The sequence below is a fragment of the Nymphalis io genome, chromosome 7 (genome assembly GCF_905147045.1).
Source record: "Nymphalis io chromosome 7, ilAglIoxx1.1, whole genome shotgun sequence".
Taxonomy (NCBI): Eukaryota; Metazoa; Arthropoda; class Insecta; order Lepidoptera; family Nymphalidae; genus Nymphalis; species Nymphalis io.
Genome location: NC_065894.1, coordinates 7,872,827 through 7,896,363, shown reverse-complemented (window position 1 = coordinate 7,896,363; position 23,537 = coordinate 7,872,827). Strand labels below are relative to the sequence as shown.

Here is a 23,537-nt window from a genome sequence, read left to right as displayed (position 1 = left end):
ATTTATGTACATATATTTAATATAATTATAGTTTATTGTACATTATGTGTTACATAATTATTTACTTTTAGTACACATATTAACTTGAATCTAGTTCTATCGTATAAAATATGTTGTGAAATAATATAGAGAAAAAGATAGGTATACTGCCTAGATATATGTATTTACAATTAGTTAAAGTATTTATTGACAAATTAGTGATGCATATTATGACCTAATTTTCGTGTTCCAAAGTGTGAGATTCGATCTCGGATTCTTCAAACATTCACAGCGTAACTAACGATAATGATATCGATTTATAACAATTTGAACACCAATAAAGCATTATACCGCAAGATCTCGAATAATATGCATATTGAGAAAGCGTGCGTGCATGAGAAAAAAATCCATAAATATGTAGAATGAACGAAAAAGTCAATTGATTGCCTCCTCCCGTACGTAAACATGTCTGTGAGCGCTCTCGTAAACTGTAAGAGGATATTTTTAACAGCGTCGATATTTAATATTTATGGCGACACAGACATCCAATATGAACCAACGATTTATATAAGTAATCGCTGTGGGTACCGATACCTACTAATTGATAATGCCCTTTATGCGATTTAGTAATAAAAATTGTGGTTTCTTTTATGCTTCATTCGGTTGTTTGAATGCTTTTGTTATGGAATCCAAAGGTTTTTTTGTTAATTCGATAGTGTAGATATTATCTCTTTTCATTTGTAAATAAAAATAAAATGTTGTGTTAGTTTTATGGTTCGATAAAAATCTTAATTAGATACTTACTAATATTATTTTTCTACAATTTTAAGGTGTTTCTATGTTATATTTACGAATTATTATTGATATTTATTTGAATTTGATTTTATTGTGTTAATTAAAATTATTTAATCATCGTTGTCCTCCATTTTTTTCAAAATATGAATGAATTTATATACAATGAATGTAGAATAACTTATAGAAGACTAACTTGTTTTCAAATTTGTTATAGGTAAGTTTTTGTGTTCGTGTTCTTATAATTAATTATCATTTGGAATGTTTTTAAAACGCATATAGAGTAGAATTTTAGATTATTTTCACCGACAATACTTTAAATATTTGTATTTCGACGTTTTTAATGTTCTTGTAAATTTGAGAATAAAATATTTGATCAAATTATCATCATCATCATTTGAATCAAAATGTTTTAAAACTGTGAACTTAACTTCTATACTAAAATCTGGTTGAGATACCATAAAGCTTATTTGAAATGAAAGTAATGGAGCAACGGTGTGGTTATTTATCAAGAGACGAACAACACCAAAACGCTGAAATGTCGGAATTTGAATCTTGATAACAAAATGTGGCAAATGCTCTCAATAGGTCCGAGCGTGTTAACAAATACTTCGATTGAACTTTATTGATAGATCGGAGATGCATTTGAACTTTCTTGTACTGTAAGGGGTTCACCCTTCTCATCCATGATCCATGCCAACTTACGAATAATTTTTCTATTATTTTCCAGTCAGGTATGATTTAGATATAGTTATTAGTTAGTAATTGACATTTTTTCAATATATCATGTGAAAGTAAAAAGAAATTAATCTTTTTTTTTACTTTCTCGTTCGATATGTTGATAAAGTTCAATAGAAGGTAAAATATTTAAATGACCTTAATTTTAAAGAAAAGCAACAAAAAAAAGAATATAATCGCAATTTTCGGATCGTGACTTAACAGAATTATCTTTTAATCTTAAACTTGGTCGACAGTTGCAAGTTAAGCTTAACTACATAATCATCAAAATACTTTTGATCACATGCCTTTTTATACTTCTAGTTTCCGCCTGCTGCTACGCCCGCGTGTGAGGTGGAGGAGTTTTTAAGTTCCCTATGATAACTTTTATGTAACCCTGACAACGTGTACGAAAATCATGATGAATTTTTAAAAAAATCACTTGTGTCTTAATGACTCGACAGACTATTATTGGTATAGAGTACCAAATTTTCAATTATTTTGACATATTGCTCGTAAAATTTTCACAAACTACAATAGGATATCACAAAACAAAGTTGTTTTTTTATAAAGATTTCTATAAAGCAATTAATTTATAAATAAAACCATATGAGACGTGAAAGATCAGCGAACGTCGTTCCCGATTAAGGAAGGATGTTGCTCTGTTTGTTAGTTCAACTACTTATATCCATTCGAATGGCCTAATTGTGGCGTAGCGTATCTCGGTGATCGGGCGATAACATTGACTTTATAGTCAAAAACATTGTTTATACGGAACAGCTGCAGACGATGAAACTGTTTGTTTATTAATTTCAACTATTTAGAGTATACAAAATAATACGTCCTAATTTAAATTGATAAAAGTTCAGCATATTTTTTTTCTTTCCCATGACGCGACGCCGTCCGCTTTTTTCCGTAGATCTTCTTTTGCTTAATTTATGTTCTATTCGCCTATTTCGACTAACTTTATAAGTATCATTGTAGGGGTCGACTCATGACTACAAATTTCAAAAATGCTTTTAGATCAATACAATGTAAATGTTATTGACTGAAATCGCTTAGAATTTATATGTCTTCAAATCCAGAGTAAACAGGCTTCTTCTAGGCAAGCGTGCTACATCCTAGACCGTGTCGAAGCTTAACATCGCAAGACAACGGTTAAACGCTGGCCTATTAAGGATAAAAAAAATTATGTCATCATAATCCATACTAATATAATTGTAATTTTTTTACAAACTGCAGGCATAATGTAACTTCTGCTTATCGATGTTCGTATGATTTAAAAATGAATGTTGTTCGTTGTGTGTGCTCGCCCTAAGCTGTAATAAATCTTCTCAAGAAGTGATTTCCGGAAAGTCATTCGAATCAGAATAGCAAGACGGTCGTAAGATGCACCCGTTTGTCGATTTAAAGATTGAAACCGCGATAAATTAATTTAATTTGTCAGTTATGACCATTATCCTTCTTTTAGCTTTTTTATTGTATTGTAAATTGTTTTTAGATTGAAGTGATAAGAATAATGTTACTTTGTTAATCGATCAGAAACCTGTCTCGATATTAAAAGATAATTCGCATTACGCATACCCACAAACCAAATTCCCTTAACGCCCTTAATACAGTTTGAGAACTGTTTATTTTGAAAAGAAAAATGTTTGCGGGAATTTGCAGATTACAAGATATATTGCAATATTGCTTACGGAAAGTAAATGATTATAGTTATAATTCAACGTTTCGCTGATATCTCGCACGTGTGGGGATGCAATACATTTCAAGGCAAATCTTTTGATCCTATTGACGTTCGGTTTACAAGGAGATACGGAGCTCACTCGCGCTATATTGAAACATGATTTATACACATTCAGAACTTGTGATCGCAAGTTTAAGGGAATTAAGCACACACTACGTATATAAACACACGAGCCGATTTGCCCACGACTTCGTTTGCGTGGGAGTCGAACATTTAGATCTGATCCATTCTAAACTAAGCTTGCCCACTTATTTTTAGGTAGGTAGGTACTTGTATTAACATTAAAATACTTTAATATGTTTCTACGTGCCCACACATAAAAATATAATTTTTAAATAAAATGTGTAATGAAATTTGTTTCATGCCTAATAATAATAATATCCAATATAGGTAATATGGAAAATGCTTTACATAATAATTTAATTCAAAAACGTTTTAACCAAAATTACTGTATTTATGTACTTTAGTTATTTTTATATTTACAGCCAATAACAGAAATAAAGGATTAATGAAAATAATTAATCTAAATGATTTAAAAGTAAGTAAATAAATTGTGGTATTTATGCTTCTTATTCATTAAGATGGATGTAATTTGCGCCTTGTACCGAATGCGAATAGATTTTTCTGGTCTAAGAGCCGGCTACGAAAAATAAAATTAAAAGGTGCATGAATAATGTTTTTTGTGAAAACCTTATTATTATGTGACACATAGCGCTACAGCCAATATTCGGTTTCAAAGGTAGAAATATATTTAGTTAATTTCACTTCAAAGTAAAATAATTAAGGACAACTATTCAATTTAGTGTAGCCTAGGTATTGAGGTACAGTTTTCAATCGTAGAATTTGTGACTTGTGTTAATTATCGCCAGAAGTTTGTAAATATAAGTATCTAACTGGGCAACTGATCTTCGCTCGAATAATTATTTATAAATAAATGTTTTTTTTTTGTGAACCTTAATTTAACCTTATATAATTACATAATATAAGCCGAATGGTTCGAGTCGTTTCCGAGCTACACGAAATAAATTTTTATATTATTTTATATAATATTACAAGATATTGCTACTATTATTGAAAACATGAGTTGAAGTCACAAAGTAATTTGATAGAAATATGCACCAAAGTTTCAATTCTTATTTTGCGATTATTTTAACTTATGAGTGATTTTGAGATACAAACACTGCATTGTATGGTAGATCGTGTTGTAGTATTTTATACTGTCTGTCAGAGAAAAGTTGCTTTCTTCCCTACTGTACTGGCCGTCGTCGCGTTTGGACTCTACTACCACTTACCATCAGGTGGAGTAGAGTCATTTGCCATCCCGGGGCATATAAAAAAAAAAAAAGTTGAACAAAGCTTACGAACATTCGATTTATTGATATATAACAAGAACAACACCTTATTCCGTCATACGTATGAATTATAATAATAAGCACTTATTTAATGACATTCGAATCGTAAGTAAATACGTATAGGGGCATAATACGTTCAATTAAGACATAAATTAATAAACTCAAAAAATGTTACATAGCACCTTCATACCCTGATCTCTTCAATTGGAATATATAAATATTTCACTATATTATATTCAATGAATTAATACTAAATTAAGCTTTTCCTAAGTACCAGCTGAAAGAAATGTTAATTTTTTTGTTAAGGCACAGTCCTAGCGATTGTTAAGTAATATCACCTGGGTACTACAACTTAAAACGTTAACAATGTTAAACATGTAATTCATAATAACCTTCTTTATGAAAAAATACAACAACTATCATGGTAATCGGTCCAAACTCTAACGGGCTTGAAATGTATTACTCCCCATACATATCAATTTTATGTAAGTATATCATTTACATATATAAGGTTGATACAGTTACGCTAACTAAAAGCATTAGAATAGTCGATTTGCGTCAGTAAACCTGATTGCTTAAGGAGCTTCGGCAATTTTTTTATGTCAGTTGCTCTACAATACCCAATAGATAAACGTAACTAAGAACCCTTAAGAACCGCATTGTCTTACGTAAAAAATTTGATAAAGAAAACCTATATATACTTAGTCGTACCTCTATATTTCTCGTCTGCATATATATATATATATATATATATATATATATATATATATTTATTGACATTGGCATTGTAAGAAATGTCAACCATCGCTTACATATCCAATGCGCCACCAACCTTGGGAACTAAGATTTTATGTCCCTTGTGCCTGTAATTACACTGGCTTACTCACCCTTCAAACCAGAACACGACAATATCAAGTGCTGCTGTTGCGGTAGAATATCTGATGAGTGGGTGGTACCTACCCAGACGAGCTTGCACAAAGCCCTACCACCAGTAATATGAATGTGACAGTACTGATTGGTTTTCACGGCTGTTCTGATTTTGATGAAATTTTCATGAGTATTGGGGAAAGATGTTATTTTTTTATAAAATGACTCCTAGTTGAGTGAAATGAAACTTAGTAGGTATAGATGAAACTGACTATATCTTCCTGAATGATTTCGTTTAAGGTCAACGAATTCTACTTAACCTGGCTCACCCGCTCCTTGTAAATAAGAGTCTTAATCCTGGGTTTATTTTCTTTCCGTTCATATTAGATTGCCTTCCCGTTGAATTAAAAGGTAAATGAATAGGAGTGACCTGTAGGCATAAGTATTTAGCTAGTCTCAGTTAATACTGGGTGAAATCGATCCGGTTAGGAGGACCCCCACTCGGCTATATGACGTTTCCAGTAGGCAATCTATAGTTACCGCTTGTTTTTTAATTTTAGAAAAAAAAACATTTCAAAAGTTATAAAATTCTGTTGTATATTCTATTGGATTTGTACATTGTCCCATAAAAAATCACTGACATTATAGGTAGAGTCGAGTGCAGACGTAAAAAGTTTCTGCTTGTTTAATTATCTTGTAGTCTTGTAGCAAATATATTACTTCTTTGCTAAATTTATAGTAATGTTTTAATACCATAAATCTACCTACCTAAGTTCATAAAGTAAGGTATCTATTTTATTTATGTACAACAGAGTTTAAAAACTATTATATTTATAATATATTTTAAAATAGGTACATATTTGTTAGTAAGGAAATACTTTTTTATTAGATAAATTTATAAAGCTGTTCGCTTCACCTCCGGTAATTGTATTAGGTAAACAATAGCACGCGGCTCCGCGAGATGTAATGATTGCATCTATATCGGGTGCCGCGGATGGACCGCAGGTGTTTTCTGACAAGCAAAATAAACTGAATCGTAATCGATTTTAGAGTTAGAGCGAACAGTTGTTCTTGAATGGATTAGATTTATCAGAGTTTAAAAAATATACATTATTGTTTTTATAGATAATAAAGAAGCATAAGTATTCCCTGAACTCGGTGAACTAATGACAGATGGCACAAGATCGGTCAGAGTGACGCCAATAAACAGGAGATAAATATATGTCCAGGTTTGAAATCTAATGAATAGAAATGGATTTTAGGGTAAGCAATATTTAATCTTCAAAAAAATTAGAGACCGAGGTATCTATGTATATTACTCAGCTATATATACCTACCTACTTATGTATTAGGTGGTCTAAAAAGATGATTTTTCAAAGTTATTGTGATGGTACGATAGTACAACTAATATCTTGGTACATTCTGTAAGGCTCTTATCTATAGTTTAGGTACTCATAATTTTTCGGGTGGGTTTACCTAGTCAATTAAATTGCATTAACACCGAGCTAAAATGCGCAATGATATATTTGTTATATATTATGCCATTGAAATATTTATTATATGTTTAGAATCAATTACAGTGATACGATTGAATTGTAAGGATATTTATATGTTACATAGAGTATTCAACATACATTACCCCCTCTAACACATGACGTAAGCTTAGGAGTAATAAAATTAAATTGAACTTGCAAAGCCATATAAAACACATTAAGAAGTCAGTTTATTGTAAACAACTGCAGTGTTTGTAACATCAGTCAGTTCAGTGTTCGAAAGCACTCCATTGCGGCGCATACGCAACGCCCAGTGTCGATCAGCCAATCAGATCTTTCCATCGACCTCGACACGCCCATCTCCTGCGCTTGCGCTGCGGTGTGCGTCGATAACGCCACGCAAAGCTCAGTTTTTCAGTTGCGTTCGTAACGGAAGGTACAATCTGCATATTTTTTTAATTAATTTTGTTATGGAGTCATGACGTCTGTCAGTGGGGATGTAAATACGTCCAAGTTGAAGTTTAGTGTGGATAGTATTCTTGGGAACAATGCAACGTCACCGAGTGCCCATGTGTCGGAAGCACGTACACAGGAGCCTCCTTGTGCAGGATGTGTGGCTGCATTATACAGATGCTGTAGAGATGAACCTCCTCTTCTTCAATTACAACTACCCTTACCTTATGCACATTTGCATCCTGCTTTAAGGCCTACATCTGGTAAGATTGTTTCAAATATTATTATGATATGCGTTATTAAAAGTATAAAAGCATGTTTACATGGATTTGTTGTTCGATTAAAATATCACTTGCCTAATCATAAAATGCTAAAAGATCTGTTAATCTTAGGAAAGTGAGCAAACTATTGCACATTGATAGGTATATTTACTATTAGTTATTAAGTTTACCTATTACTTTAGCTTTTAACCTGTAATAAGCATATGGTTATAAAGTATTAAGAATATATTTTAGTAACAAATAATTATTGTAAAAGGATAAGGCTATGCATATGTATATATATAGAAATCTAAACACAGTTGGTTATTGACTCGTATTATAGATTATTGTACCATACTACTACTGGTAGTAGAGCTTTGTGCAAGCTCGTCTGGGTATGTACCACTCATCAGATATTCTACCGCAAAACAGCAGTACTTGAGACATAAAATCTTAGTTCTCAAGGTTGATGGCGCATTGGTGATGTAAGCGATGGTTAAAATTTCTTAAAATGTGACTGTCTATGGGCGTTGGTGACCACTTACCATCAGGTGGGCCATACGCTCGTCCGCTTGCCTATTCTATAAAAAAAAACATTTAAGTACTTAATATATTCTACTTATAATTATCTGTAAAAAAAGTTCGAGACGCCGTATATCTATATGCTACGGCTAACTCACAAATTGATAAATAGATAATAACAAAGATATATTTAAAATAAATTTTAATATACTATAATAATAATTATTGCATAAACTGTTTATGTGCCTCTTTAAGCGCCATAGGCCAGCCGTGGGATATTTGTTGCGCTGTTAATAATAATATCCTTATATGTAACTATTAAATAAATATACCGAGATATAAGAGATTATTCCCTATCTTTATAAACACCTTTACAACTACCACCATGTACCACTTCCATGCTCATGCGTAAAAAAATATATTCAACAATAAGAATATCTAATAATTTTTATCTGAAAAAAATCGCATTTGATCTGTTTTAAATTATATATTAATTATTAGGTACTTAGTAGGTTTTTAATATGTAAAAATAGATTTAGATACTTATTTGATGACGAAGTATATACCTAATTAGGGCGCAATTAATACTATTATAATTTATTTATACATTTGTGTTCAAATTGATCATTATTTCTTACTTTTTTTGATAAAATCATTTCTTGACACAATTATAATTTTATTCTGTTTAAGATAAAAAGTTATTTTTCTTTGAAAGTTTTAATAACTTAGTTATCTTATTATCAATCTCATTCAAAATATACTCGAATGGAGTTAACCTAGTACTTTTATAAATGTTTCAGTAGACAGGGATCATAAAATATAAATTGCTAAAATTTTTATTTATACCTTTACTCTGCATGGTAGTCTACTAAATGTATAATAAATTAACGTAAAAGAACATTTAAGTAAATTGTATTTTAAATTATTTTTTTAAACACTTCGTCGACAAGTTACAATATTAAATTAATTTTATACCTACCATCGGTTGGGAATATAGATTCTACCGAAAGGAACTGGCAACTCAGTAGTTATTTATTGATAAAATAAATGTATGTAAATAAAAATATAAACAAGTATTAAATTATAATAAAATCTGAAGCCATCCATGCGACGTAGGTATACGTTTATTTTATATTTATAACATACCAAAGATCCGGCATCTCTTTTCGCGTGCGTTTATCTAAATAAGTATCTTGTTACAATTATCTCTATAATACAAATGAGAATTACAAAGTGTAAACTACAAATTTATTTTCAGAAAACGCTGAAAATTAATGTGTTATTTATACTAAAATTTCAAATCAAATTTTAAGATAGATATAAGATGTTTCTGACTTATCTATAGGCCTTTTTAAAACATTAAGGCCGTATTACAAAATTTCATGCATCTCTTACGATTTCGTCATTACACACGATCAGTGAATACGATGTTTATAGTGACTTCTGATCGAAATTATATAAATTATTACATATAAACAGTACTCTCAAGATTTTTTTTATATCTCATTTTATTCGATAGGTTAAATTGAAACATGGCTGTTTTTTATACAGATATTTGTGAAAATATTTAAGCACATACTAACGTTCGTAGTTGGATTTTTTGTATCTAAAATAAATTAGTTTCAATTGACTTTACGAATACGGAGATCTAAACAATAATTATGTAGGTATAGGTATACCTAATATGACAGAGAAATTATGTCAATTGCCATCAATCAAATTAATTGCATGCAAATGATTTAATTCGATACCACTATCTTAGCTAATATATGTAAATAGTACCTAAGTCATGGATCAAAATAGCTAACATTTACTATTATAATAATTAAAAAGTTAAAACACTGCTTACAATAACTTATTTTAAACAAATTTTTTATGAATAAATTACCTACACACCGACGCCACAGTAGAATCACCTGGCGTAATAAATTCTAACCAATTTAATGTATTAAGTAGAAACTAAGACACACCAGACGAAGAATATCGTACAGTCTGATAACGATTTACTGATCTTTTACTTTTTAATGAAAGAAGGAAGGCAGATGACCAAACGCGCCACCAGTTGGTAAATGGTCACTTATAATTATAAACGTTACTAGACCCACCTAATATAATTTAGTGTAAATAACACTTCATAATTAAACTAAAATCCTTTATTTTTATCTTATCTATTAAATTTCCAAAGAGATTACCAAAAGAGAAAGCTGTTTTCCTATTTCATTAATTGCAAATTAAATACTAATTGTTGAACGTGGCAATTAATAGGCAGTTATTATAAACTCAAATTTCAATGCATCATATAATTTAATTAAAATTATGAAACATATTGACATTTACATTATGCTATAACTTATCCTGCGTGGGTGGTTTTGTATTAATAAAACATGCATCTTTCAGCTGTATACCGCCTTCCGTTACCAACATCATCACCGACACAATCAACGGCACCGCGTTGCGACGTCTCCTCGAGCGGTAAACGAAAACGTTCATGGTCCCGCGCGGTATTTAGCAATTTACAACGAAAAGGCTTAGAAAGAAGGTTTCAAATACAGAAATATATAACTAAACCAGATAGGCGGCAATTAGCCGCTACGTTAGGCCTTACTGATGCACAGGTAAGTCTACTTAATTTAATTTTTAAAATATCACTATTACATAAATTATCAAACAAGTCAACAGGACAGGCAAAGAAACACCTTTATAAGATCAAAAACTAGAGTAATAGACGTGCTTGAAAAGATAGACCAACTGAAATTAAGATGGACGGAATGGTACTGAATGGTATCCTAGAGACGGTAAAAGGAATAGAGAAAGGCAATGAGATGGGACGGGATGGAAGGATGGATGAGATCAAATTAACAGACGGTCCAAATTGGAGGAGGGTTGCTAGAGATAAACAACAATGGAAGATATTAGAGGAGGCTTATGCCAAGACGCACACTGAACTGAGACAATTTGTGAACACACACAATAACTGCAACAACATTCCAAAAGTTCAGGATAAAAGAGTTATTGATTGATTGATTACATAAAACAAGCAATTTGATAGAAAAATGTAACTTATTTTCATATGTAAAATATAAATACATATTATTATTAAATATATACAATCAGTTAGAGACAGAGACAATAAAAAGGTGTTTACAACTTGACGGAAAATCAATTTTCCGTCAAATGCGTTAAATCCGACACTGAAGTTTTACTTCTATCTATATTTCTAATATATCTAATAAAAATACTTTTTTTAGGTTAAGGTATGGTTTCAAAATCGACGAATGAAATGGCGGCATACGAAAGAGGGTCGGGCGGGACTAGGAGCAGTCACTGCTCGAGATCCTGACTCTACAGCCAATGATGACAACGAGGAAGTAGACGTTGATACATTGAGTGATTAGTAAACAAGGACACATTCTTACCGCTTAAGGTTTAAATGTTAAAAAATAATAATAGTGTATCTTAAGTCTAATAAAGCATATTAGTTATTAGATGCGAATACAGACAATTCAAAATATTTTTATTTTATTATTGACATGTTATGCTAAAAAATCTTTTGTTGTTTACAAAATTCTTATTTCTTATTAAAATGTGATAGTCTATGGACATTAGTCAAAAATATTCTAAGAACCGATTTAACAGCTGAATAGTATTGAGCTGAATATTTAGTTTGTTATTTTGACAGCTTTTTATTAGAAAAATTATCAAAACGGCAATTTTTTCTTTGTGTAAAATTTGGTCGACCTCAAACGAAGGCGGTCAAAAAAATATTTTTTTTGTATAAATGTCAAATTCTGTACACTTTGTAATTATAGACGCGCGATTTTTAATATAAATCATTAATTCATTAGTATTTTTGTAAAAAATATTGGAAGTGTTACTTTTTATACAGATAAATTGAAAGACACATTTTATTGTTATGATAAACTGGAAATCGGCCATAAATGAAATAAATATATAGTCCAATTACTTAAATTAACCATATTGACGGAAAATATAAAGTAAATGATAATTAAATGTACATATGTAGTCTTAAAAAGAAAAACGCATTGTAAGCTTAAATGTTTTATTATATTCTTATGTAATTAATATAAAACAACCATTCGTTTACGTACATTTGGCGTTTAATTTTAATAATCTACGAGTTTTACTTTGCTTCTATTGCTGCTAGAACCTTCACTCTCGTCATCGCGATGGCGGCTTGAAGGACCACCGCCGTAACTTTGTTCAGAATTCCTAACATGTCTAGTTTTACTTCCCCCTCCTTGGGAATAAGGACGTCTCCAACTCGGTCCTTGATGTCTATCGTGTTCGAATCTAGAATCATAGCTATCACGACGGTTATAATTTTCATGGTTTTCATAATTACGACCATATTCACTATTCTGGTATCTGTCATGTCTATTTTGATAGTAATTTGGTTCTCTATCATCATTTCTTCTGTCATCTCTAGTAAATTCTTCTGTATTATCTGCATAGCGTCTTCTAGAATTGGAATAGTATGAACTTTCACCAATTTCGGAGTATTTAGACCTGAAGGGCAGTGGTGGAGGATCTTTATCAGTTTCCCATACTGGTATACGTTTCTCTTCAGGTGGATTACTTTTAGAGCGGCTTCTATTATCTCTCTTCCTTTCTGACATTGGGGAATGTCTGGAACATTTAGTACAATACTAATTATAAATATAACAGTATTAGTTAATTATAAATATAACAATAATATAACAGTAACAGCCTGTGCATGTTCCACTGGTGGGCCCCTTCTCCTTTGTTTTTGAAGAGAAGGTTTTGGAGCTTATTCCACCACACTTCTCCAATGCTGGTTGGTGGAATATACCGTACCGTAACCGTAACCGTAACAGCCTGTAAATGTCCTTCTGCTGGGCTAAAGGCCTCCTCTCCTCTTTTTGAGGAGAAGGTTTGGTGCTTATTCCACCACGCTGCTCCAATGCGGGTTGGTGGAATACACATGTGGCAGAATTTCAGTGAAATTAGACACATGCAGGTTTCCTCACGATGTTTTCCTTCACCTTAAAGCCCGAGATGAATTATAATCACAAATTAAGCACATGAAAATTCAGTGGTGCTTGCCCGGGTTTGAACCCACGATCATCGGTTAAAATTCATGCGCTCTTACCGCTGGGCTATCTCGGTTGGATATATATATAAATATAAATAATAACTATATCATCACGATACTAACAAATGTTTGTTTGATGAATGACAATTCATATTAAAATGTATATTATAAATATATTTTATACCTCGAAGACGAGCCACTTGCACTTCTGTCCGAGTCGTCATCGCTAGAGCGACGGTACCGTTGGTGTCTCATTTCACGTTGTCTGAAAAAATTGTTTGCAAAATAAATTTACAATTAAAATTAATGTTTCAGTATTTTGCAAGTATTTACAAACCTCATCATTAGAGAACTACAGATAATTATATCATAGTTTAATAATTTATACAGTGCCTAGTAAAAAATATATGTTTATATCAACTTTCTTTAATACCAATATTTTTAGAATTGTAGAAGATAAATATTAAAACATATGGATGGAAATAATTAGTAGCTAGACATTTCAGATACATGCCTTTTATTACTTATTCATTTTCAAAGAAATAACTATTACTTGCTTTCTACTAAAATCTGCAAACAGCAAATTGAGGTTGTTTATTCAAAATAACAATAAATGTTTTTAAGTACGACAACTATCACCATTATAGGAAAACTATTTTCATGAATAACCCTAAGTATACATAATATTATTATTTATTAACATATCAGAATTTTATACGACTGAGGTTGTGGGTGTCTTTTCGAAAAATGGTATGTCAAGCATAGCGTACGTAAAAACAGTAAGTGCATAATAATAGCATATTGGGTTATTCGAAAAGGCCTCACTTGCGGCGAAGCTTGATGGCGAGCTCCCGCATCTCCTCGTCTCGCCTCGCTTGTCGCCGACACTCGCGCTCCACCCGCTCCGCTTCAGCGCGCTTATCTGCTCGCACTGAGACAAATAAATATTTTTAAATTTTCAACTTCATTCAACTGACCCGTTTCAAAATACGATATGAACTTCAATTTGCGCAGGCGAGTCGGAGACGGACAGTGTTAGCCTGTGAATGTCTTTGCAAACTTTTATTATAAGATATATACGCCTTATTTATAAACGTTGTTTAACAAGTGATTCGTTATAATATAATGACACAAAGAGATAAATCAGTGTTTAACTAAACAGTTGCTAAGCAACGTTTATAAGTAATGCCGTTTTGTACTTAAACTAAAATACATTTGTCACTTTTATTATATTATTCAACATGTGAAATCGATTACAAATTTTTTATTTAAATCTAGAGCAAAAACTATTCTTATTTTAATGTAATGTAAAATAAACTAATAATAAACATAATACAACCAGGGGTATTGTATTATGAAAACTAAATATTTTTTGCACAGTTCAACTCACACTGCCGCGACAACTGAGCTTGCATTTTCCTCTTCAACCTCTCTTTCATTGTCAGTGTTTCACGCGAAGGACCCTGTAAAGTAAAATATATTAAAAACATTGATAAAAATTGTAAAGCTTATTCTGTGATGAGTACAGCTTTTATCTTCTTTTATATAATTAAGAAAACATACATTTAAATATAAGAAGAATATATTTTGAATCAAGTGAACAAATAGTAATTATAAGTAAATTAGATTGCAAATTAGACTTGCAACGAATAGTACATTCGGCCTCGGACCGAATATTCTGATTAATAATAATAATAATTTATTTATTCAAGTAACAAGACTCAGAGATAAAAATTACAAAAAAAATAAACACTACTATTTATTACTTATATAATTTACTGGTCCAGCTTTACTTTGATTAATGCACGAATTGTCTCTCGAAACGTAATATTGCGAAAATGTCGATTGTTTCCGAACCATAACCTACTTTTTTATAATATTAATAATAAAAAAATAGTAATTTATTTTTCTAGTTAAAAGTCTACAATTTAAATTTACGATATCTTTAAAAAGTTAAATTTATTCATTACCTCTTTGATCTTATAGATAAATTAAGTAATGTTCATGTTTAAAAGTTACATTAATTAACTGTTTTGTTTTTTTATTCTGTTTTAAAGTATTTGGTATTCTAATATAAAAATAATTTTTAAATACGCCAAACACCCAATAGTATCCGAATATTCGTTGCAACTTTAATTGCATCATTTAATATTTAAAATCAATGTATATTTACATAGTCTTTGAACTTATTAAATTTGAAATAACATTCGACATAGATAAATAAAGGATCAGAAATGACAACAGCTAAAAAAAATAATGTAAGCTTATGTAGCTTAAAAAGTAGTATAATTATTATATTTCGTTACATTTTCGAAGTTTTAGAACAAAAATTCCAACAGAAACAAAAACTTCCAATGATCATTTGTTGCCATTTTTTTTAAATATTAGGTAGAATTAAAAAAAATTGAATGCTACATGCAATATAAAAAAATAAAATATTTTAATTGTTGAAGTACTTAAAGTATATTTTATATAAAAACATGATGATTATGCTTTGATTTTGGTGTCATTTTTTGTCAGTCAGTTACTGTTAATTTGTTTTTCTTATTATTTAAACATATGAGTGTGTATGTGTGTGTGTTTAGATGTAAATTTTAAGACTAAAAAATAGTTTTAAAATATTTTTCAAGTCTTCAACATGTGAGGCTCTTTAACTGGTCTTTAACTTTAAAAAGCAAACATTCTTTAAGGGTTTATTGTCAATGAATGTTATAAACAAAAAATAGCACCACAATGATAATCCCGATGAAGCAAAGTATATCTTCATTCCATAAACTAAGGATAACTAACTCAATGTGCTAAAATGTAAGCGTACAATGTAATAATAAATGATTCTTACTGACTTTGGAGCTGGATCCAGTTAATCGTAACTGATTCGGGTTTGCGTTTGATTTATTGCCAACCGCCGATCTGTAATGGAAATATTACAAAGATAACATATGGTTCATGATAAAATATTGTTCTTTTGATACAACAATATTTTGCATGTATTAAGCAAAAATTGTTTTATATTTGTTTGTTGTTTTAGATCAAAAATAACTAGTACATTAGTCAATTTTGAACATAACCAATCAATCCTATGCAAGGTATGAATTAAAAGTATATTCAGTTTTTAATACAAGAATCAACTTTATTATGTAGTAAAATTAACAGTATAACGTTGTGTTGTTGTATAGACAGGAGCTTAACCAAAAAAACAGTGTATTACATTCAAAAAATTTCTAAATCTATTAACACACTCAGAATACAGTGTTTTGCAATTGAATAACAGGTAGTACCGCGGTAGAAACATTTCAGGAGAGTCAATAAGTAGATGTAGAACAATAAATTAAATTTAAAGTAATAATCATTGCGTTTTATATCGATTGTCATTACTTTTGGAGCGCTATTTGTTGCTCATTTAATCCAGCATAAGTTATAGAAAAATAATTCGTATATGTTCTCATAAATTGCACTCAATTAATTTAAGTGGGTTATCGTTTCCAAAAAAAGAATTAACAACACAAAAATATTATCATAGGCAATAATTCAAAATAATTTACCAAATGATACAATTTCTTTTCTTTTATATAATAGAAACAAGTAAAAATGTGACAACTGTAAATGTTCCTCTGCAGAGCTTAGTCCTTCTTTCCCCTTGAAGAGAAGGTTTGTGAAGCTTAGTGGAATAAGCTTTTTTTTTTTTTTTTTTTTTTTTTTTTTTTTTTTTTTTTATAGAATAGGAAGGTGGACGAGCATATGGGCCACCTGATGGTAAGTGGTCACCAAACGCCCTTAGACATTGGCATTCTAAGAAATGTCAACCATCGCTTATAGCCAATGCGCCACCAACCTTGGGAACTAAGATTTTATGTCCCTTGTGCCTGTAATTACACTGGCTCACTCACCCTTCAAACCGGAACACAACAATATCAAGTATTGCTGTTTTGCGGTAGAATATCTGATGAGTGGGTGGTACCTACCCAGACGAGCTTGCACAAAGCCCTACCACCAGTAAACAAAGCCCTACCACCAGTAAACAAAGCCCTACCACCAGTAACAAAGCCCTACCACCAGTAACAAAGCCCTACCACCAGTAACAAAGCCCTACCACCAGTAACAAAGCCCTACCACCAGTAACAAAGCCCTACCACCAGTAACAAAGCCCTACCACCAGTAACAAAGCCCTACCACCAGTAACAAAGCCCTACCACCAGTAGTTCAAATCTGAATTGATGAATGCAAATGTGGCTCACCCTTGACAAATATTTACAAGTCTCCTCACGATTTTTTTACCATACAGTTATAAGAATAAGAAAATAATAAAGATAAAGCTTACTTATTTTTGTCGTCGTCCAACGACTCGCTGGAATCCGAATCCAAAGACAATTCACTAGACGATTTATCTTCTTTACGCCGCCCGTAGTAACGCGGCACGGGCTTGTTCTGAACGGTATTCCTCTCATTACTGGAACATTTAGGCAGTTTTAACAACATAAAATTTAAACCACATTTCCAACATTGTCAGGATATATTTCTGAAAATAATTCATAAATAGTAGTATTCACGCTTTCCTCCGTTACTATGATAAAATAATACAAGCTTACCTTTCATACGACAACGACCTGGATCTATTACGGTTCGCAAACCCACTAGCATTACTGTGAAGAATGAAAATTCAAGTTACATTAATTATATCATAATAAGTACTTCATGTATGATTGTTTATATCTTAATTATATTTTGTTGTATACTTTAATTTAAAATGATAGTTATAAAATGTTAACTAACTTTATAGGACTTTTAGTATGTTTCGCTCGATAGTTCTTCGACTTGGAACGCGACCTCGACCTCGTCCTTTTGTACGAGTTGAAGGATTTAGATCGCGACCTAGATGATTTAGAGCGTGACCTCGACCTCGATCTGGAACCGGAACAGGAGCGTGACATCGACCTTGACCTCGAATTCGGCCCTCGGGGACCGATTTGAGAGCGCATCCTGTCCCTTGATCGAGATCTAAAAATATAATTAAAAAAAAAGTATAATACTGTGTTTAAATTGGATAATAATTTCGATATTCATTTTTTTAACTATCTTATGTAAGCCCATGATGAACATATTCTATTGACCACAAAAAACATTGTAAAGCTATAATTATAACATCACAATTTTTATGCATTTCTATGACCGTTTCATTATCGATGCAAAATGAATTAGAATGCGTACACAAAACATGTCTATGTTATAATTTTATTGTTTTCATTGATAATATGATGGACATGTAATCTATATAAGTTTATAGAGATTTTTTTTATCTTACCGAGGCTTCAATTTTCGGACTGCCTCCGAATACAACATATCCGGTTTTTTCAAGTTTTGTTTCAATTTATCAGCATATAAAGGCTTAGAGAGAAGCGCTGTTAAAACAAAAAAGTACTGTTGAGTTTATCATAAAAAAATTTTTAGGGGATTCATCACTCGAGAAAATTGACTATAATTGTAAATAAATTTTACAAGAAAAACTATTTATACCTGGTTTCTAAAATGTCTGTTTAAATTATTACTATTCATAAAGTGATGCATATGATAACCAAGGGTTGCCTGAATGGACTATCTGGTCAATAGTCCATTCTCTGGTCATTGTCATTCTGGTCAATAGTGGTCTAAGTCTGCTACTATGGGTTTTATCAACAAACAGGTCTTGATTTTTTTTTATCATTGCAATAAGTCATTAATCATTAATACTAGTTTTACAAATAATAAAAAACAAAAGAAAGAAAGAAATAATAAAAAACAGAAGAAAAAAAAGAAAGAAAAAAGAAAAGTAAATGGCTAAAAGAATTATGTTTATAATAATTTGTTATTTATTAGAGACTATAAACTACATCATCACCATCAATTGTCAAATATTTAAAAAGTAAAATTAAATATATTGTTGTTTCGTGGGTGATATTTATTATGATTTATGTTATATCCCTAAATTGAAGTTAAGTGAATTGCCATACATCAAAATACATGTGGTGTAATTGAGCATATGACAACAGTTTTTCATACTTGTGTTGGCTTTGGTTATATAATATAATATTTGGAGCTAAGCTTGTGATCGCTTCCTCACCTAGGGCCAGTATCACGCAACATACGATGTGGCCTCTAACAGTCAGCAACTTTATTTAGTGTTGGCAGATTTATTTACAGAGTATATGAACTGTTTTCTCGAAATATATCGAACATTCTTCGATAAATAACGGGATGCATATATAAAGAAAATATATTATGCAGACTTATTTTTTTTTTACTACTAATCTTACAATTAACATTTTAAAACCGTGTCCAAATAGAGAGAAAGAGAGAGAGTGGAAGAGTCTCTCTCTCTCTCTCTTTCAAGAAAGAAATACTCACGCGGCTTGTCGTCGTCGTCGGGCCCGAAGGAGGTGATAAACTCGATGGTGGCGTGGTCGGGCGACGGCGTGCGCGAGGGCGAGCGCGAGGGTGAGCGGCTGGCGGCGGCGAAGGCGGAGGGCGCGGCGTAGCTCGGCGGGCTCACCACACGCGTCGCCAGCTTCTTGTCCCTGCCGAACATTCGTCTTTACTACGCGACCCCAAACGTCAGCGTGGCCTTGTTTACTAGTATTTATAATCACGTTTACTTCTTTTCGCAAAAACACACCGCACATAAATAAAAGTGTGATATTTATATCTAACGAATATCGTTTAATAAATATAGTGCAAATAGAGGTAAAATAACCTATGGGCACGACGTTCTCTCCTGCTCTTCCGACCAGAGAACATCGCCTTTTCCTTTTCCTCTCGTAATAATTGCTTCTGGTGTTCTGCGTCATCAGCATCTCCAGTCAGGAACGAGAATAGATCACAGCCCGCCATACCATAATGTGGTCCCACTGCATTCAACTCGTGAGCCTGCACTCCATATGATTTTGTTAACAATATATTATATAAGCACTTATATATTTTATTTTATGAATAATAGAATTCTGGCTGGTTAGTTATGAATTTTTAATAATATGAACATCGATAGTTCTAAAATACCCCAAATCAAGAAATAACTATTAATTGTAAGAGCCAAAGTATCTACACTCCATTTTCAATAAGCTTGTAGTGGATAGCATATTACAGAAGTCACTGTAAAATAATTTTTTAAATTAAATTATTTTATATATTGTGATAATAAAGAGCCTATCTTAGATTCTGTTAATGTAACATAGTTACATATACATATCTATGTATATTTTTTAATAAACATCATTTGAATTCAGGATATATGCCATCTTATGCCTACCTAAAAGAAAATTTAAAAGAATATTGTCAAGTTTAAAATATAGAACATATTTTGGAAAAAAAAATGGAAATAATCCCCTGTGATCCATTACTCAGTACTATGAATTGTTTTTCTTTTATTTTGATATGGGTAGGCAGGCAAATGGGTCACCTGATGATAAGTATCCACTCTAAGAATTATTAAGTAAAAAACTAAGGAGCTAATATGTTATGTCCCTTGTGTCTGTAGTTACACATGCTCACTCACCCTTCAAACTGGAACACATATATACTAAGTTGGTTGGGCATAGAACATATTGGCCTTGCCCAGATAGGATTGATGGGGCAAAACTCTACTACTAAGTACAAGCTTTCAAAAACCATAAGATGGCCTAAACTCTGGATTGAAATAAGCAAAATAATAAAAAATAAATACTTATTTGATAAAATTTAATTAATAGCTATGAGGGTTTAAGCATTGTGACATAATATGAAAAGAAAGAAATATGATATGATATAAAGAAAAAATTAAAAAAGGATTATAGAAATAATTTAGGATAATAAATGAATCTCACCTGTGAAGCTTCCATTTTGTTGACATCAATGCTAAGATCCACATCAATGATTTCCAGATCTGAATCGTCATCAGATTCTTTTACATCCGCCTTCTTTACATCTGGGCCTGTAATTAACACCGAATGCCATAAAATGTCCTTAAACATCTTAGAAGGATGCCACTTATCCCCAAACTTTAATCTTCATCACAGCTGGATAAGAAATGCTGTATCTACCGTTAAAGCTGGATGTTTGGGCCCCTGGATCAGTATAAACGTATCCTATAGCAGCACCCGTCCCTTTCTTTTCACTTAACTTCTCCCTTTGCAGTTCCTTCTCTTCAATGGTAACCCCAAACTGCTCTTCAATTGCCAATTGCTGAAGAAACTTGTCCTCACCTACAATAATGTTAGAAAAATATGAAAAACTGATAATTTAAACTAAAAAATGCATTTCATGTATAATGCAAATCCAATGATTGAATGAATGAAATTTTAATGTCTGCATTTAAGGCAATTTATTATATTTAAAAAAATATATATATTACTTATTCCTAAAAAAGCATTCTGGGCCAAGATCCGGTATCTTTCGTAGTTGCATTGTCGCTCTTCCTGGTTCAGTTCTTCAGGTGGCACATCAGGGGCTTTCACATCCGGAATAATGTCCAAATGTGCACGAACATCAAACCTATCTATCATATTGTTTATGTCACCTTGCCAAGGCATCCTGTAATGATAGTATTATTTTTATAAAATTGAGAATTGTTGTTTTGTATAAGACACAATACCAAATATATAAACGTAACGGTGATTATAAAAATTAAACATTTAAAGCGTAATAAATCTTACTAACATAATAGCTGGACCTTCGCCTGCCGCAGCAACAACAGGGTCTAAATGTATTTTACATTGTCTTCCGTGAAGTTGTAGAAACTGAGTTGGTTCCGCTTTCTGCGAAATATAAATAGAATTATATATGAATACTTCCATGTATTACACTACTTACTTGACGAGGTTTTTGAAATTTATTGTTTAGATAATAGCTTATACTTACAATCTTTTCATAAAAATCTTTGCGTCGCTCGGCTCTTCGTCGATAATCAACTATCATGCCGCGAATCATTCGCTCTTGTTTTCTTGCTTCGTGCCACATATTGATCTTAAATTGTGAATTTGGTGTAAATTGTGAACTATATATTCTTATTTAACCAACTTACAGAACGATAGAGTTCTGGAACATCAAAGCCATTATGGATTCGACGCCATTTTAAAAAATTTAATGTCACTTAAATAAATTTCACCTGTCAAAATCTTCTTTCACACTGGGTTACCAGTAGCATTTTAACGAAGTATAATATTTTTGTATTTATATCACCATAAATATATTATATATTTTGTCCTAAAACTTAAAATAATCTATTATGATGCCTATCATGGATTATGACCTCTATTTTCTATAATATGTATAATATGTCAGTAGTGATAAAAATGGTCCTTTGCAGGTCGCAAAAGGACGTTTATAATAACGTTATATACAGCAGGTATATCGGCGGATATAACGGTAGGTATATCAGCAGGCATACCTCTGTATATAAATATATATAGCTGCTTTTGAAAACATCTGCACAGAACCCACCGAACGAGAATTCAAACGTTCATTGTGAATATCATATTATTAATAATAATAGGGATTTTAATTTGACATGAATTTCGCCATATAATCTTATTTTGGTGTGGAAGAGGTAAAAATAATATAATGTTATTTATTCTTTTGAAATTTACCAAGAGAAACTATTTTGACGATTTTGTTAACAATTTTTCATCTTTATGCTATAAGTCGATACATTTGTATGGACTTATAGCCTTACAATAACGAAACAAAAAAATATTGTGTAATTTTATTCTCTTCAAGTTTTTATTTAAGAGTAACAGCCTGTTAATGTCCCACTGCTAGGCTAAGGCCTCCTCTCCCTTTTGAGGAGAAGGCTTGGAGCTTATTCCACCATGCTGCGCCAATGCGGGTTGGTAGAATACACATGTGGCAGAATTTCAATGAAATTAGACACATGCAGGTTTCCTCACGATGTTTTCCTTCGCCTTCAGGCACGAGATGAGTTATAACACAAATTGTATTTGACATTTTTAGGCAAACTTAAGAGACATATTTCAAAATTGTAACTACACCACCTTTTGTAAGGTAAAAATCTCCACTGACTGGACTATTACATTTAAACATTGATAAATTTTGGACTATTGAATAATATTTTTTAATTTTAGATAGATATTATCTATATTGAAAAATTCATTATTAATAATATTATGTGCTCTAGAGTCAATGATATTCTTTTAAATTTCTACTTTTATTACTGTTGTAATCAAGTTGTATTCAAAAATACATTACTGTCTGTTTTGTTTATTGGTTCATTTTAAATTCTTTTTTAAATAATGTGGAGATTGTTTTATTGAAAGAAAT

General features: G+C 31.5%; 2 protein-coding genes across 3 annotated transcripts; one reads left to right on the top strand and one right to left on the bottom strand.

Annotated features, from left to right (window-relative positions):
• The first annotated feature begins 7,412 nt into the window (after positions 1-7,412).
• LOC126769358 (homeobox protein DBX1-B-like) lies at positions 7,413-11,676 on the top strand. Its single transcript, XM_050488060.1, has 3 exons — positions 7,413-7,663; positions 10,580-10,797; positions 11,431-11,676. The coding sequence occupies exons 1-3, from the start codon at positions 7,426-7,428 to the stop codon at positions 11,575-11,577; spliced, it is 603 nt and encodes a 200-aa protein (XP_050344017.1). The 5' UTR covers positions 7,413-7,425; the 3' UTR covers positions 11,578-11,676.
• Positions 11,677-12,231: 555 nt separating this feature from the next.
• Positions 12,232-22,327, bottom strand: LOC126769343 (CLK4-associating serine/arginine rich protein). Of its 2 annotated transcripts, none has more exons than XM_050488037.1 (16): positions 22,119-22,327; positions 21,918-22,015; positions 21,613-21,791; positions 21,302-21,463; positions 21,086-21,192; positions 19,981-20,153; positions 19,635-19,804; positions 18,556-18,652; positions 18,027-18,251; positions 17,843-17,896; positions 17,575-17,703; positions 16,100-16,166; positions 14,647-14,719; positions 14,082-14,187; positions 13,441-13,521; positions 12,232-12,829 (listed from the first exon to the last, which is right to left on the bottom strand). In XM_050488037.1, exons 1-16 carry the CDS (start codon positions 22,215-22,217, stop codon positions 12,307-12,309), a joined length of 2,343 nt encoding a protein of 780 aa, XP_050343994.1. In that variant the 5' UTR covers positions 22,218-22,327; the 3' UTR covers positions 12,232-12,306. The 2 variants fall into 2 exon arrangements, with proteins under 2 accessions (XP_050343994.1, XP_050343995.1); XM_050488038.1 differs by having other exon boundaries at positions 18,147-18,251.
• Between the last annotated feature and the right edge of the window lie 1,210 nt (positions 22,328-23,537).